At 47.1% G+C, this 16,296-nt stretch overlaps 6 protein-coding genes and 1 non-coding gene across 7 annotated transcripts; 3 read left to right on the top strand and 4 right to left on the bottom strand.

Annotated features, from left to right (window-relative positions):
• Window positions 1–829: 829 nt before the first annotated feature.
• Window positions 830–1,963, bottom strand: BT62DRAFT_896931 (uncharacterized protein; the record flags this gene model as incomplete). The annotated part of the gene is made up of 6 exons (XM_043183280.1): window positions 830–1,012; window positions 1,060–1,282; window positions 1,331–1,476; window positions 1,524–1,667; window positions 1,722–1,786; window positions 1,834–1,963. 6 exons carry the CDS (start codon window positions 1,961–1,963, stop codon window positions 830–832), a joined length of 891 nt encoding a protein of 296 aa, XP_043039154.1.
• Window positions 1,964–3,444: 1,481 nt separating this feature from the next.
• Window positions 3,445–5,265, top strand: BT62DRAFT_171651 (uncharacterized protein). The gene is made up of 18 exons (XM_043179918.1): window positions 3,445–3,532; window positions 3,642–3,646; window positions 3,698–3,777; window positions 3,830–3,928; window positions 3,981–3,990; window positions 4,048–4,065; window positions 4,117–4,142; window positions 4,198–4,223; window positions 4,276–4,307; window positions 4,362–4,386; window positions 4,458–4,469; window positions 4,521–4,536; window positions 4,589–4,599; window positions 4,696–4,777; window positions 4,830–4,917; window positions 4,971–4,999; window positions 5,053–5,056; window positions 5,215–5,265. Exons 1-18 carry the CDS (start codon window positions 3,526–3,528, stop codon window positions 5,227–5,229), a joined length of 585 nt encoding a protein of 194 aa, XP_043039153.1. The 5' UTR covers window positions 3,445–3,525; the 3' UTR covers window positions 5,230–5,265.
• Window positions 5,266–6,720: 1,455 nt separating this feature from the next.
• On the top strand, window positions 6,721–8,705 carry BT62DRAFT_994624 (uncharacterized protein; the record flags this gene model as incomplete). Its single annotated transcript, XM_043190472.1, has 19 exons — window positions 6,721–6,732; window positions 6,791–6,804; window positions 6,858–6,897; window positions 6,945–7,065; window positions 7,125–7,207; window positions 7,262–7,287; window positions 7,345–7,412; window positions 7,465–7,504; window positions 7,567–7,666; window positions 7,718–7,734; window positions 7,790–7,809; window positions 7,861–7,879; window positions 7,933–7,975; window positions 8,022–8,118; window positions 8,172–8,186; window positions 8,237–8,271; window positions 8,320–8,361; window positions 8,414–8,471; window positions 8,522–8,705. 19 exons carry the CDS (start codon window positions 6,721–6,723, stop codon window positions 8,686–8,688), a joined length of 1,017 nt encoding a protein of 338 aa, XP_043039152.1. The 3' UTR covers window positions 8,689–8,705.
• Window positions 8,706–8,798: 93 nt separating this feature from the next.
• Window positions 8,799–10,571, bottom strand: BT62DRAFT_932814 (uncharacterized protein). Its single transcript, XM_043186423.1, has one exon. It carries the CDS (start codon window positions 10,488–10,490, stop codon window positions 9,000–9,002), a length of 1,491 nt encoding a protein of 496 aa, XP_043039151.1. The 5' UTR covers window positions 10,491–10,571; the 3' UTR covers window positions 8,799–8,999.
• A 30-nt stretch (window positions 10,572–10,601) lies between these two features.
• Window positions 10,602–10,673, top strand: BT62DRAFT_t89. The gene has a single exon. It is a non-coding gene; the product is annotated as a tRNA-Glu (tRNA).
• Window positions 10,674–11,155: 482 nt separating this feature from the next.
• On the bottom strand, window positions 11,156–12,036 carry BT62DRAFT_170968 (uncharacterized protein). Its single transcript, XM_043179917.1, has 6 exons — window positions 11,774–12,036; window positions 11,711–11,725; window positions 11,623–11,657; window positions 11,533–11,574; window positions 11,426–11,483; window positions 11,156–11,379 (listed from the first exon to the last, which is right to left on the bottom strand). The coding sequence occupies exons 1-6, from the start codon at window positions 11,868–11,870 to the stop codon at window positions 11,198–11,200; spliced, it is 429 nt and encodes a 142-aa protein (XP_043039150.1). The 5' UTR covers window positions 11,871–12,036; the 3' UTR covers window positions 11,156–11,197.
• Window positions 12,037–14,980: 2,944 nt separating this feature from the next.
• BT62DRAFT_170597 (uncharacterized protein) lies at window positions 14,981–15,888 on the bottom strand. The gene is made up of 5 exons (XM_043179916.1): window positions 15,770–15,888; window positions 15,554–15,716; window positions 15,368–15,500; window positions 15,224–15,319; window positions 14,981–15,156 (listed from the first exon to the last, which is right to left on the bottom strand). Exons 2-5 carry the CDS (start codon window positions 15,689–15,691, stop codon window positions 15,140–15,142), a joined length of 384 nt encoding a protein of 127 aa, XP_043039149.1. The 5' UTR covers window positions 15,692–15,716; window positions 15,770–15,888; the 3' UTR covers window positions 14,981–15,139.
• Between the last annotated feature and the right edge of the window lie 408 nt (window positions 15,889–16,296).

The raw sequence follows: 16,296 nt of genomic DNA, 5'->3' as shown, positions 1-16,296 counted from the left end.
TCTCGTGTGTAAGTCTACGTATCTTTCTCGTGGTGCTAAATTGCGATTCCATATTATAATCATACTACCTACAGAACAAAAGAGAAACAAGGGGGAAACACAACTTGTCTACCTGTCATCATTCTCCCGCGATTCGTGTTTATCCCTCCACCGCCACAGCCGCAGGTGAATACCATAGCGTACTGTACTATTTCGACTAAAAGTTCACCCAGGGTGAGGTGTAGGCAAGCTCATCGGATTGTCAGTCAGAGAAATTTCTGATTATCAGCTAAATATGGTAATTTTGTAATTCAGGTAAGAAATAAGTTCAGAGGTCTGTTAGGCGTTAGGTGAACTTTTGGTCGAAATAGTACAGTAGTAGCGACATCATATCTTTATCCATCCAACAACCAGACAAAGCACAGAATAGGTTAGAGCGCATCTTAGAAGCATGTCCCAAGGGTATATTGTAACGGGAGAAGTGTTAAAAGTCTTCAAGAACTCGATAGGTTTTGTGCGCATTACAAGGGCGGCATCCAACTCAGTGGTAGCAATGAATACCATCCTTCATTCGACGCACAAAGAAGGGGTTTCTGCCTTGTACCGCAACAATGCATAGATGCACAGACGATCTTGACCGTCTTTAGCTCACTGGAGCTGGGATCTGACCGCTGCATCGATTATGTTGTCGCTGACAATGCGAAGAACGCTATGGATATGGTGGGTGGGTTTACATTGGAGACATCAGATTTTCGGGGAAGAGGAAAGTCAAGAGTGGCTCAGCACAAGTTGGTGTAGAAAGAGCTTGCCGCTTGCCCCACACGTTACAAGCGAAAAGAATCAGAAGCACCTAGTACGTATCACCCATCCACCCAACAACAGCGTCTCTGCCTTGAGCCGTCTGTTTATCCGTCACAGAGTATGTAGCCATAACCCGCTCCGTCGCGAGCTCGTCAATGAGCCTCAAGTTCTTCGGAGGCGGCGTCCCGGAAGCTGAAGGGAGAGAAGAGTTCGCCAGCAGTCGACGGGTACACTAACCAGCTATAAGTCTAGGTTCCGGGGCTGAAATAGAGAACTTACCAGCTTAACACCCCACCATGCCCGGATGCTGATCCCTGTCGCAGCAGTTTCATGCGGAGACGACACATCTCGTTCCGTCATATCCACCACAACCAGACACATCTTAATCGCTAAGGGTATGTCACCGGCGGTATATGCGGTTTCTGCGAATTGCAGAAAGTAAAACGGGTTTTGTGGAGCGAGAAGGAGAACGTGAGAGAGTGCTTGAAGAGATTGGGTATACCTAGCCGGTAATGAGACTTCGTAGGGCGAGACTGAAAGGGTAACGCACTGATTGCATGACGAGTAGATGTCCGCAAGCTCTAGCCAACCCTCGATGTCATTGTAGAAGGTGTCCAGGTAGGCACAGAGCTCATCAACGGTCTTTTCAATCTTGTCGGTTCGTTTTCGGAGGGATATCCGCCGTTTCCAGATCGCCTGTGGCACCGTCAGCTAATGACACCTAACATAGCTTGACTACGTACGGCGTTGGCAGAGTCCTCCGCGAGCAGCTCGTCGTAGAATTTCATGACAGTCTCTGGTGATAGCGTCGCCTCCATTTGTATACCGGTGAGGACGCTCACTCGAGGAGAACCAGGAAACTTGTCAGAGAGTTGCTTTATACATTCCTGTCTTTACTGTTAGTGGAGAATGAGAATGCTACGAGCGACCAATGAACATACGTCCGCCACGTCCAACCGACCTATATCTATCGCTGCGAGTGCAAGCTGCTCTAGGAACGCCCATGCTGGAAGAACGTTAAAAACGTTACATGGAATGGATAAAAGCGCTCACCTTCGTCACCCAACTTTCGCGCTCCGTTCGACTTGAGTACAATGGAACCTTTGTTTACGACATCCTGTGACGCTCGTGTATTATGAGCACGGTAGTTGGCCAGCGTCTTGAGCGCCGAGGACAACGACATGGTGGCCGGGACAAAGAGCGCTGGTGACAGCTGTTTACATCACGTTCTCTTTATGACCATCATCGTTAGACCAGCTTGCAGAGCCCTGGCTCCTTCTCTGGCTTTCTCTCTGAATGAGTTCGACAATTGCTGGGTCGTTGGCGACGGTTCCGATAGGATATATTTCTCAGAATTACGTGTCAAATGCTAATATCAGCAACGCAGTCGGCGGGGTCAGTCTATAGCAGTTGGGTTATTGATCTTGGTACGTCTATCTTCTATGGTGCAGGCAAGGACGAAATCATGCACCGTACCCTGACGGTAGAAGCGTTCTGTGTTTCTACCTCTGCGTAGTAACCGTTCGTTGGATGAGGGTAGTATAATTTGCAACCGGAGCTCTTTCGTTTTTGTGTATTCTAGGTGCTCAGAACTAATGTGTTGCCCTTTTATTTAGGGGTTTTTTCCTCGACAGGCCGCGTACCCTATGTATACCAATCGTATGCAATCTTTCTCACCACGATCAGGAATGGTTTGTCGACAACACTCAGTGTTAACTTCACTCAGCTATTTTTGGATCAGGATGTGACAGCAACTTTTTCCATAGGTCATCTGTTATGAGGTCTGTCATTCACTGACACAAAGAATGAAGCGTGCATTGGTAATTTTCCGTCTTCCAACGGTTTCCGTGTGCACCAAGCCTCCATTTAGTTCGACATGATATGGTTGCCTCATCTACCTACATTGACTACTGATGGTCGTGTGTATTTAACTTTGTGCGTCTCGTTCTTGAATTCACCTTGTCAATGCTGATCTCCTTGCTGTTTTTGCCTCAATATGCAATGGAATATGCTTCTGCGACGCGCATATACACCTCTTGTGTGACGTCAATGTGTTATATCAGCAGCGCTGAGCTGTCGTTTGCACCTATCGTCGCCTTCGAAGCAGAACACACAATAATTCCATATGATAGAATGGCCACCTATAGCAGAAAAGTCAAGGTTTGAAACTGAATTAACAGGAGGGCCGAATGCGTTTGCGGCTTTGTTCGACAGACAAATCGAGCCGAAGAGCAACACGATTTGATAGGATCTCCGAAATATTTTCCTACGCAAAATATGAAGGTGGTATGTGCGGGAAACGCGGAGTAACAAGATGGGCCGTGGACAATGAATTAAGTTGCTTTAACTATCTGGGGACGCCGGTGATCCACCAGAGAAGAGTTGGTTCTTTTTTTCCGCGCTTTGGTGCGTGTAACCCATACATCTGTACCCGATGCGTGTTTATCCTGAGGTCTGTAAAATTCCTGAATCTCTCCTTGACCGTTCTCACATTTATTCGTGTGCAGGTATTTCGCTTTTGGGCCAAGGACGCATGGCCTCCCCGAAAATCTTCCCCGTAAACTGGCATGGGAATCTAGTTAACGTCACTGAATTTTAACACCATTAGTTTTGATACCCATGCGTTTTAACACATGGGGCTAACTCTATAATCGGCGTCGAGATGAATGCCTTCAAAAACGACGAGGAGCAAGACGTATTCCTCACATCCTCCATTTTTTCCCGTCGCCATGCCTGAGAAATTCAATGACACGTTCGGGTGCATGTTCATCTCGTTCTCACTCGACCTAATGTGAGTCTTTATCCGCCCGGTCCTCCCAAGTATCACTCTTTTATAACCCCCCTCAGGTGTTATGGCGCAGGCTTCGTGAGTGGCATTCCCGAATGATCCAGATTGGTTTTCCAAGTCATTCAATAGCTCACGGTCCTACGATACTTCCGCCACGGTTATGGGTCCAAAGACTCTAGGATAATCAAAGCCATGGTACTAGCACTAGGGTACCAGCGACCGCTCTTCTTATTAGCCGAGGTCTTGACGGTTGTTAGCTAGATGTCTAGCTACCGTGCACGTCGCTACATTTGTCGCATGGGCCTATGATGACCTCATCAGTCGCTTTGGAGCGTTCGATAGACTAGATGCCATGCCACGGTTAGTTTTATTGTTTTACTCAATCAAATAACACCTCCTGATAGTTTTCTAGAACTGCTCTTGTAAGCCCTCGCTTTCTGTCATGCCGTGTTTTTGAATGATGCTCATCTCCACGCCAGGTACAATTACTAGCGATAGTACGTTTATCCGAGCCCCCTTTGAAGCAGTCTTACGTTTCATTTATCAAGTATATGGTTTCCTTCATTTCTCAATGGTAAACTTGCGTCCACTTGCGGCGTTTGCGCAATTGACAAAGGACCATCCTGCAGCTTCTTTACCACACGCATCTGGATCCGTGAGTTTCGCCATCACGTCCCTAACGATTCAAGTATTGAATACCCTCCTAGTCACACACAAGTGGTATTTGGCAAGCCCGATTGTATGCTTTTTCTTGTAGTCAGCTCTACACACAAAGGGAATTGACGAACTCTAGGCAATCTTGGCTCTGATCAATATCAGTACGTCAGAGTTTTTTTTTTTTTCACTTGCGAGGCTGGGGCTCTGATTTTTCTCTGAATTCCGAAATTAGTCGCCGGAATCAGTATGTACTTTACTTTCATCTGCCAATTCCCGTTGACCTGTAGCTCATCAGCACAAACGACGCTAAGGTTCTTCAAAACATCGTTTTAGTCCTTACCAGTCTGACCGCTTCTTCCGTAGCGGAATCGGCGGTACATTCAGTAATCTTATCAACACTGAGGTGGGTCTCCATCAACGTGATAAAAGTACCTTAATAGATGAGACATAGAAAGTGACAAGTCTACAAGCGGCTGCCACAGCAGCATGCGACCTGTTGATCACGGCAACCTTGTGCTGGATTTTGAATAAGAAACGAACGGGAATTAAAATGTGAGTTCCCCATTTTATTCAAGCGATCTGTCTTTTTGACATCACGAAATAGGACCGATACTCTGCTCGACAATCTCATAATCTTGGCAATCAATCGTGGTGCCGTCACAAGTCTTGCAGCGCTGTTCAACCTAATACTGGTATGTCATTATTTATCTAGGCAACTTGTTTCGCCGAATTTAAGATTTTGTAGTTTGTATGGCGCCCTGATGCGATGATCTTGTGAGTGCGAACAATGTCACGTAGCTGAACATGAAGGCCCATACTTTGATAAGTATGGTACCCCTTTTACCTAGTTGTCAATGTAAGTCACCTTGTCGGCCTTAAAATTTTATTCACCGACTTTCATTTATCCGGTCACAGTCTATGTACTCTCAGTCGTTGGAAGGTGTGCCTGATTCCATATTTCTCTATCCCACTCTGACATAACCCCACAGTCTCAACTCTCGTAGGAGCTTGCGTGACAACGGTCGGGATGCCGTAACACTCCCACTCGAGCCAATGTCTGGAAGCGGAAGTAGCGCTAGGGGATCGGGCGGAGTGCAGGTGGTATGGATCTCTTTTCTAATATCTTTTCGGCAATTAAGATCGCCTTAGTCAACGTCACTCGTGAGCTGGAAAGATGGATCCCAGCTAGGTTCGCACAAGGTACGCTAGGTTTTGCTATTGTTTCGAGTACTCGTCTTAACGAACGTCAGGACACCGATCCTTGCGAACATCTACCGTCTTCTGTCTAAGTAATGACATCAAAGTAGCTCGTGCAAAAGTACTTAGTATATGGAAGGTTCTGTGTTATATCTAGACCACTTTGGGACTTGTGTGGCAATCATCTTCAAATTACAGATGACATATACTCCCTGGGTCTCGGCACCTTTATGTCGTTGTCGCGGGGCGACCGGTTAGTCCGCCAGTCCAAAGCTGTACCGATACCCCCGTTGACCACTAGGTGGGCGTGACTTCTTCGGAGACTAAAGATTTGTGTGGATCACAAGTAGGCCATTATGGAGACCCTTATACAAGAAAAACTTTCACAGAAGTCCTATATTGCGAACAAGAAGAACGTCACTTGACGATAACCATCCCAAGTACTGGTAAGCACTTAGGATTCCAATATACACCGTCTTTAACCTATAAAGACCTATGTGACTGGCCCGACCTCGGAATGAGATGATTTTAGGCTTACCTCAGCACTTTTCGTTCTGTGTTATGATCATAAAACACTCGATACAATGTTGTCGAGGTACTAGGTTCGTCCTTGCTATACCGCAAATCATACTCAAGTACTGATCGGTGGCGATCGCAATATCGGGGACTTACAAGGCGGAATCTCGCAGATCTAGTGTCATGGTTATCGTGATCTTTGAACCGTAGGAACGAGAATCTCATTTGTTCCAGATGCCGTCGTAGCCTTGTGTCATTGTCAGCAATTGTCACAGCTGAGATCTGCCCACGGGAATGCCACCGCCCCACTTTCCACCACCGTTCAATCTCGCGCTCCTTTCGACCTCCGAGTCTCTAGGGTAGGGTCAATTGAATGGAGGACACCAGCTGACCACGTTCGTTTGCGCGCCATTCCCACGCGACCTCGGCCCACACACGCTTACTTCTCCGTGTCCCGGAACGTCTTTCCTCTTCGACTACCGATCATATGCCTTGTTCCCGGTATTGACGTACTTAACTTCTCGCGATGATCTGACAGACGCTGGGAGAAAGTAGGTATTTTTAAGGTCTTTAGACTGCCACAGACCAGGCTTTTCCGGTTTCCGAGCTTTCCAATTACGTCCGCTGACAACGCCGCTTTGGCGCATTCCCAACATTTGATTCTACCCACAGAACCATCGTTCCTTACTTATATATTTAACCGGAACCACCACTCCGTTGTCCCTCTTTCTTGCCCTCAATCCTCAGCGATTTTTTGACGCTACTGATTCAAGCCCAGAGATATGCCTGATCAGGTATTTGGCTGCTCTTTTCTGTATTCACACCAGATCTTGATGCTCTCGTGATTTCTAGGCGTATTGGGCTGCGTGAGCGGTTCCCATACGAATGGTTGGCCTATTCATTGATATTATTGACCCAGATTTACCCTCCAAACCTATAATTGCGCCTTCGCAATCATGGTGCGTTGTTACTTGGATGCTTGAACATTACTCAAAGTTGCGGTAAGGTTTGGGACACTTTGTTGACTTTATCGGAAGAGAAACGAAAGTACGTCCCGAAGGCAAGGAATTACATTCTTGCTTCTCATCCTCGCTGCCAGGGTTTGGGATCGAAAATGGAGCCCAGCGGTCAGAGTTCACTTCTTTAACCACGTGGAGCACCCGTCTGACGGCCTGGTGGTTCACAGAAAGTCATATTCCTCTTCAAGTAGGCATCAACATAGAACGCTGCATTCTCGCTGACTGTCTACTGTATAGCCGTTATTATGGTGTAAGTTTCTATTTCGCATGTAGCCGCTTCTCCATTCATTGCACATACCTCTAGCTCGCATCGATCACAGTGAATTTATGGTGCGCTTATACGATTAGTCCGTCGTTAACGCGCTAATACATAGCGAAACATCACAGCTTCTATAATATACAAGTCCGCACTGAGGATTGCGCCAAATATGTGAGGGCGGAGCCGTTGCTTGGTAGTACGTAACCGTCTCGTTGCCGCTTTAATTTGTTGTGCTGAATACATCACAGACATCACTATTCTGTCTTATCAGAGTATCCTTCTGCTTCGGTACGTGCCTTTTCAAGCATTGGCTGTGTCACTGTTCTGCCAGTGACCAACGACGATAACAGATGTTACGCTGTCTGGTTACGGGACAAGAGAATTTTATTCGCTGGAATCGCGATGTTGACTTGTCAATTCGTGGAGGCCATATACGCGATCTCTGGTCTCGTAAGCGACGAAGCTCTCCAATGAAGCCCAATGTACTCATTTGTTCTCTAGTTTCCTCTTCCAATCACGTCAGTAAAACATATTCTCTCCAGTGACTGCCTTCACGTGTTGACTCGATTTCAGAACTGAAATAGGACCTTGTGGTACGTTTGACATGACAAAACATTCAACCTTATGAATTCGGAATCCTGTAGTTGTTCAAGGGCAGAAATTGTGCGTCGGATCTCTGAGACGGAACCATTTGCTCATAACTCGCACGCATCTAGCTGGATTGCAAGCCTTTTCCTCTTTCCCACCCTGACGGACACAGTGCGTCTAAAGATGGAAATATTTCTCTCCATCTAAATGCCTACAGATCCTGACCTTGGTCACCTTCGCTCGGGTACTGTACATTGTCCCAAAGACCAGGTCCTCAGTAATATCCCGGTTCTTGAAAGAAGGGTTTCTCTTTTGTGGGTCATCCGGTACCGGTTTTATTTAGTGATTTGTTAATTTTGTTCAATAGTCCTTATTGTGTTCGGTACTCGGGCTTTCGCTTCTCGGTCCGAAGATTTTCTCACCTTTTTGTAGTTGGCAATTGTGCAAACGGTATTTTATATCTCCAGGTGAGCTGTTTGCATGCAACAGGCCGAGTTTAATTACCAGTGAAACAGGCAAACAAGGACATCTCCACGATTTTTAGCGGGTTCGCCATAGTAAGCCTCTCCCTGTCGGCTGTTTTCTATATATCTGTGCTTCTCTCTTAAGATCTCGGGTAACGTCTGTGGAAACCATCTCCTTCTTGGCGCTCGTCATGACGGTTCAGGTTCTTATGACCGTATATCTACATTTGCATTGGCTGACCTTAGAGAACAGCAGCCTCCACATCGGACTTACCCCCTGCGAGTGGCGCTGGTCAGGATCGTGGTGTTTGGCCTGGAACCGGAGTTCTTGTTCATACGACTGTGGACGTTGCACTGAGTGACTTGCCGACTAACAAGCACTCGGCGGATCTGGAGCGTGTAGAAAGCGTTCGGAAGTAGGACCTGTGTAGGACTTGTATCTATTTAGTTTATGGTATCGTAAACCATGTTCAGTTGATCTTGGCACTCGAGGGAAGGCATGTAACGGGAGAATCTTGCGGTGCGCGCTTGGAGTCGATAAACAATGCGATTGCAACTGCCAAACACTGAAAATACTCTATAGCAAGTACATACTAAGCAGAACAGACAACAACACAGACAGGAGAAAGACAGTAACGCATTGTAGTACATATTTAGTTCCATCAGATATCCAGGAACCAACGCCGGTCGAGCCAAAAGCATTTCAGCCCCCTCATCGACTCTAACCAACCCTACGTTGGTTTATAATAAATTGTGGTCAGGAATTTGTTCCTGTAACGTACCGTCCCACTCACAGCCAACACACCGTTTCGAATGGAACTTGTCGACAGGTGATTCAAGACGACATGCGAGGGAACAGGAAGAACAGATGTATCGTCAACGATAACTGTATCATCGTCGATAACAGTTGGTGTAGCATTATTGAGATTTGGTGATGAGCTCGAAAGTGAGTTTCTTTGAGGCGTCGCTGGTGTATGAGTTGACGGCGTGAAGCCACTTCCGGTGCCAAACACATTATTGATGTCTGTCCCACTTGCAGTCGTCACAGGTAGAACTCTCCCTTCAACCCCTGAGGCCGGTGTACCCTCACTAGAGCTACCCCGTCTCTGCCCATGGGTTCCGTGTCTACCCCTTGACCTCTTGCCCTCCTTTCCATTGGACGAACTCGACTGACTCTGGCCACTTGCGGTATTCAAAATGAGCTTCTCCAAATGACGAGGCAGGGGCGGGGCAGGAGGGATGTTTGGAGCGGGTATAAATCCATTTACTACCTTGCGTCCTCCCTGGGTCGTGGATGTCGTGTGGTGTGCATTGAGGTAAGCGTCCTCTTCGGCGGCAGCCTCGGTGAGCTCGAGGGGAATTACATTTGTCCAGGTTGGAGCAGGAAGAGAGGGGGCATGAGTGCTGGGTGAGGAAGTAGAACCGCCAGTTGTCGTGCTCCAGAAGCTGTGGCTGCGTTTGGGCGGGGAAGGATCGAGCTGGGCTGGTGGAGGGCTCGACAAGCCGACGCTGACATAATTAGCCAGTGAACCCTGGTCATCGACAGCTTGAGGAAGGTCGTCGGCTACGCGCCACTGCTGGTCCACTAAAAAGCGCATGTGGTGCGTCCCAGGCTGTAGCTGCAGGTCAACCGTCCATCTTTTGTCGTCATCACCGCTCATTCTTCGCATCGGTATGTGTGCCTTCCAATCATCATCACCTGCACGCGAGAGGAAGACTCTCGTACCTCCACCGGTCCAGATGATGGGTACAGAGATCATCTGGGCCGCAGTGTTGGGTGAAATAGCTTCTACGGCAAGCGGTAAGGGCAGGGTGCTGCGTACGACCTGCTGCTGATACGGTTCATCCCGCTCTGGTGGAGTATGTGGGGCATCGACCAGCGACGATGGCGGTACAGTTGGTGGAAGGTAGCTCGCTTGTCGTGCCCACTCTTCGGATCCACTTCCAGCCTTGGACCCCAATCCGCTCTGCTGCCGCCTGGCTCTTGGCCTCTCCCTTTCCTTCTCTTTTTCTCCTGTTGGTATCGGTATACTCGCGGTGGCAGCGGGCCTCCTCGGGGTAATGTCTAGCTGTAGATCAGGCAGTTCTAGCGACCGTTTCTTGTGTCTGAGCGACCGATGGGGCTGGTTGGGCGTCGGTGACGGTGATGAACGCTGCTGGAATCGAGTAGCGGACGAATTGCGGGCACGGTCTTGCTGGTTGTTGGAAGGCGTGTTGCCCATCGTTGTAATAGGAGACCGGCTGCGTGGTGGGAAGAGACAAAGGCAAGGCACGTCCGTCAAGTTCACATAGTTTCATCGACAATTGTAGTTTGGAAGATTGATCCATTTGTATCCGATATGGTGTAACGGCTAACATTGCCGCCTTTCACGCGGCAGCTCGGGGTTCGATTCCCCGTGTCGGAAATACAGTTGAAGCATATAAAGTTGTTTTTTTTTGTTTGCCTAACTAATTGAAAATTCCCTCCAGCAAGGGGCAGTAACTTACCGGTAATTAACCTAGGTTTCGTACACTACTCTATAATGCCACAATAACTCTTTTAATTTTGATTGAACAAGTGACAAGTCTTGATTCTTCAAAGTAGACTCTTGAGCATTGAGCCAGGGCACAGCGCAGCCAGACTCGGATGTTCCGGACCGTGGGTCCGTAAGATGTGTTGTTAACTCGGAAGTGAATAACTCCCTGTGAGCACTATCATTGTTCATAAACATCCATTCTTTACAACGCATCAGTGGCGTAGCGCCTCCTTCATTATTTACAGCATCAATCTAAATCTGCCAGTCATACCGATGACCTATTGACATTCTGCGCCTCATATCTGCAATATCCCACCACAGCCCCTTCATGGTGTTCGTGGAAGAGGTGACAGCTTGCATCCAAGTCCTAATAAAAAGACTTTAACAAGTTAGTGGCTTCACAAGTCATGGTATCACCTACATAGCTCATGATCGTCACCGCGCTTGACGGGAATGTCTCCTGAGATCTTGCTTGGCGACAAGTCATTTAATTCGATGTCCACTGTCGTATGAACGAGGTCCCCATGTCCGGACAACGCATTATGACCACGGCTGATACTGACACTACGAGGAGATTCAGAGCTCCCCGGGTCCACTGTTCCAATCGGTCACTGCAATCAGAAATACACTGTCCTACGTACCTGAACCATCGCGGCGAGCTGCCAGAAGCAGATGGTTTCCAGAGACGTTTCCGGAAATCTGGCTCTCAGTTGAACAGACCATTTCTAGAGCGACGAGGAAAACCTACTATCGCGAATCCGCTGAAAATCGTGGATATATCCCTGTTCGACTGAAAACCTTATGGTCATGGCCTTAGACATGTGAACGACTCGCTCACCTGGAGATATAGTATACCATTAGCGCAATTTCCAACTAAAAACACGGTAAGAAGATGTTTAGGGCGAATTATATAAACGCATGAATACCGAATACTATAAGGACTTTGGGAGGATGAATAAAATACTAAAGGGTCATTAGAAAGGACCGACAGAACAGAAAGCCTTCTTTCAGAAAGCGCGATATGACAGAGGACCTGGGTTTGGGGGTAAGGTAAAACACTCGAGCGAAGGTGACGACCGTTAGCATCTGGAAATGATGAGATCAGCGAAAGGTGTATTTTAAAGACGTACGGTATCTGTGAAAGTGGGGATCAGGAAGACGCTTGCAACCCAACTACAGCAAATCATTAGCGAACGCTTCAACCCGACCAAAACCAGTCTCGCACAACTTCTCCCCCTGAACAACTGTGAAGGACTGTCATTTTCAGGTCAATGTTTTATGGCATTTAACGTACTGCACGGCCCGACTTCGCCTCTTCAAACGTTTCAGTAAAAGGTCGATGAGATAAACTTAGTACGAACGTGATGGAAAGCGGATACTTGTCCCACGGATGAGTGAGTACAAATGAATGAAAACTGTTAAAAACCTACAAATCGAGAAAAGGCATACAGTGCCTCCAGAAACTGGCCGATCAGCATTGCGACGCCACAGAACAAAATGCGTTTGTCACACGACCAGACGGCATAACAGCTGTCGGCCATTCAGCACGCATGATAGGTATTTATACCACCACATACCGCAGCAAAAGAATGCTCTGATACGAAAGAATCGTGAAACCTAGCAGAAAATCGGTCCGGAGATAACGACATCCTAAAGAGGTGCTGCATACTGGCAATCAACGGTTCGGCCTTCACATACTTGGCGCATTCTTCGGTGGGGACTTGAATATTATAGAAACTAGAATGATCAAGTTATACTTTAGCATATAAGGCTAGAGAGGATCTGAACTCACCATAGATTTACTGTGTTAGATGCAATCTGAAAATAGCGGGAGTCCATTATACAAGACGGGGATACGAGACACTAGATAGCATACACCATAATAGCGGCTACAGACTATCGGTCATCAGCAACGTAATATTGTTCATTGATGCGTACTTGAACAAGAATATAACTTTCTGCTCGACAATTCATCAATGATAATCGTCAGAAATAAGTTGGTACTAACCGCAGCACTCCATTCTCGGTTCCAAATCCTGTAGCATCAGATGAGGACACAGCAAGAATAGATTTATGGTCACATTGCGGAACGTACTTGCGTCTCTCCTTGGATAAAGTCAGGAGAGTGTCCCACACCTTGCCATGGCTGTTAGTGATGTTTAAGCGCGCAAATATAGATCCACTGACCATTACTGCATAAGCACAATTATATGTTTGCAATGTGAACCTTCGTCGAAGAGATGAATATTCCGAACCTGCGTGGTAAAAGTTACTCACGAAGTCCAGTACGACTAATGTCGATGATGTCAGTCAAATTTTGCTTCAGGCTTCGTCGAAAGGGATACATGATACCTGAGCATCATACATATCGCTGAGTTTGAATCAAAAACAGGACACAAAGCTGGATGCAAGCTGGGGGTGCTGTAAAAATGCGGTGGAGACGCACAGAGGAGCTAAGACGCTTATATGGGCCAGGGAAGGCATCGTCGAAAACCAATTTGATAACAGTAGGTGCATAAGCAACACTACACATCGTTGCAATCCGTGACATAAATAGGAAATTCGAACGAAGAAGTTTGCAACAGTGACCCTGAAATTTGAGGCAGAGCTCAATGTCCTGCCTGGATCGCGGATCCGCCAGGGAGGGTTTGATTCGTAATTATTGCTTGAAAGACTATTGCTGGAGATTATTTACAGCGATAAAGAGAATGAATACTTAACCATTTGGCTTGCAGGTTCGAGATTCCTTGAGAAGGACAGGGTGCTGTCAGCGGCGGAAAGGAAAGCAAAATCCACCGGTCCGAGAGATTGAATTAAAGAGGCAAACCTTAAAAGCCTACACATTCAATCTCATCATGATGCGTCCTCCGCTACAACGACGCCCATTTCGTGTGAGAACAGATTAAAAGTGACAGAACGTTACTAGGATCCTGTATCATTTATCAATTTCCACCGGCACCTCTAGAGATGAAATGGAAGAAACGGGCCCAACGACCCGTTGGATTATTTGGGAAGAAGTGGACGAAACACCGTGACCATTGACGTTACATAGCTGCAAACGTTTTCACCGTCCACTAATTTGACTAGTGTCGAAATCCCCATGAATGGAACTGCCTTCATGTACTTACACTTTCGCCACTGCCAAGCTCCCGTGAGCTGCGCTGGCTCGTCGGCCAGGGTTTACATCAATTGGATCCACGTTGACGCTAAACCACTGAAAAATTTCAGACTGAATAGAAGCCATGACAATGGGCGCGTCTTTTCGCGATAGACCTTTCGACGAGAAACTTGAAACGGCTATAACACATGTTCAGGAATATATGAGGTACAAACGAAAGGGAGTTAAGATGGCAAGCGCTATAATCTTTACATGTGCTGGCATTGATTATCGAGCCCTGCTCGACAGAGGAGTTTGGTCCAGACCAGTACGTTATACTTCTTTCTCCACTACCAACGTGCGAGATTGTTGCGGGGTCCTGAGCACAAGCAATGCAAATCGAACCGTCCTTCGGAAGTTTCGCCTGGACTTTATCTGATTGTAGGAATTCTGCGTCGCGCTGTCGGGCGACCACAACGTCCACATTTTTAACTTAGGCCAGCAGGGCGGACATCGCCTTCTTAAAAAGCATTGGTCGTATCCAGGCATCTTCATTAATTCCTCAATAGAAAACTGACTGTACGCCTGCAGAATATAGATAAGCCTAGCCTTGTAGAACAAGATTTTCGTGTTAAATCTTCATTAATTACTACCGACACACCTCATTCACAACTTCAAGCACCTCCTCTCCTTCCTCCTCGTCCTGCACATCCGCGCCTGATACTAGAATCTTCACCACTTCAAGCCTTGCCCTCATGCGTTCCTTATACCCCCCGGCGGTGCTGGAGAATCCGTGAGCTCTCAGTTCGATGCTCTGTGCTATTCGCAGTATAGCGCTCTGCTTCCAGGGGCCTTTGCATAGTGCCAGAGCTAATGCTTGAATGCACTCATGCCGCACGGAAAACTACATCCCCATTCAGGAGTAAAAAGGGCAAACAAACGGGACTGATTAGCAACATACATCAATCTTCTGAGAAAACGTCTCTTCGGGCCGGATTTCGAAGGAGAGCTCAGCGCCAGGTTCGGGAGACGCTGGAAAGATGTGAGATAAGAGTCAGAGAAGGAAGACATCAATGCTTACATATCGGTGCCAGCTCGTGGTAGTGTATAGTGGGCACTGAACTCGAACTCTCCTGAGCATTGATAGGTGTCCCCGGTACCTCCTCCGTCTCATGTTCAGTGTCCTCAATCTCTTTAGGGACGTCATGATGTTGTATCGAAGGAGGGATAGACTTGAATGGAGTCTTAAACGGTTTGTTTAGCACTGAAGCAGAGCTGAAGGGTTTTGTGACTGAACATCATTAAACGATCGAAGAAACATCTGAGTGATTATAGCTCTTACTTAGCATGGAAGCATATATTTGGGATTTAGGCTTTTTAGCTTTTGGCTCAAAGTTACTTGTGCCAGAGAACGAATTAGGTCTTTTCCATGCGGTATCTGGTTGGTTTTAGCACTTCGTTCAGTGGAACTGTTGAAAGCACTTGCTGGAAGCTGAAACGTCGTCACTTGACGACGTACGCGAGTTTCTTTTTTGCCATTCATTGGCAATACGTCCGGCGTCCTCGTGAGGTGTAAGTTTATACTTTCGCTGCCGTGTCTCTCTGGGATACTTGCATACCTACAACTTCAAGCGTTAGCATCGAGGTTTTAACTTCCGAGGTATCCACGGACATCGCACATGGAATGACAATAATCCTTGTCCGCATCCGAACTGATATCCTCACCGAAATATCTACATATCAGCTTTTTTTCAATCGTGAGACAATTTCCATCATAGCAGAGCGAGACACACAACATGTCGGCAAACATCAGTATTTTCAGCAAAGTTCACCAGCTACTTTCGATAATGAGGACGGGAGGGATGTAATCAAGAAAGGGTGACCGCACTGCTGAGAAACTATCCCCGGTTCTCTGGCTTGGAGCAGGACCGTTCTGAGCGTCTGCGAGCTGAACGCGATTATTGTGAGACTGGGAAACCAAGGATTTGACGTAGGACATATCCTCGCGAGCTGATAGATACTTCTAGTAAGTAAGTGCAGAGCTGCTTCCTAAAATTGGTAGACCCACTGTAATACAAGATGCATTTTGCAGGCTGAAGGAAAATCAACGATCTATTCACGATGTGAAGTACATTACATACCAGTCCGTCCCGTCCTGCACGGCCTGTGCATCTAAACGTCAGTGTGGGAGCATCGATTTGATTGCACGAGCATACACTCACCCGTTTCCTGATAATACCCTGATGCCCATAGTCAGGAGATTGTTGAGAGCAGGTCGCGTAGCGCAGCAGGGAAAGCCAGGTCTGGAGTCGAAAGTCAAAAGCTAGTGGTTATAAATAGTATGTGATACATACCTGGAGTCGAAAGTCAAAAGCTAGTAAGCGTTGACTTTCGACCTCCAGTATTGGTAGCTAC

The sequence above is a fragment of the Guyanagaster necrorhizus genome (assembly GCF_019112545.1).
Source record: "Guyanagaster necrorhizus MCA 3950 unplaced genomic scaffold BT62scaffold_14, whole genome shotgun sequence".
In the NCBI taxonomy this organism is placed as follows: domain Eukaryota; kingdom Fungi; phylum Basidiomycota; class Agaricomycetes; order Agaricales; family Physalacriaceae; genus Guyanagaster; species Guyanagaster necrorhizus.
This window is presented reverse-complemented; position numbering and strand designations above follow the sequence as displayed.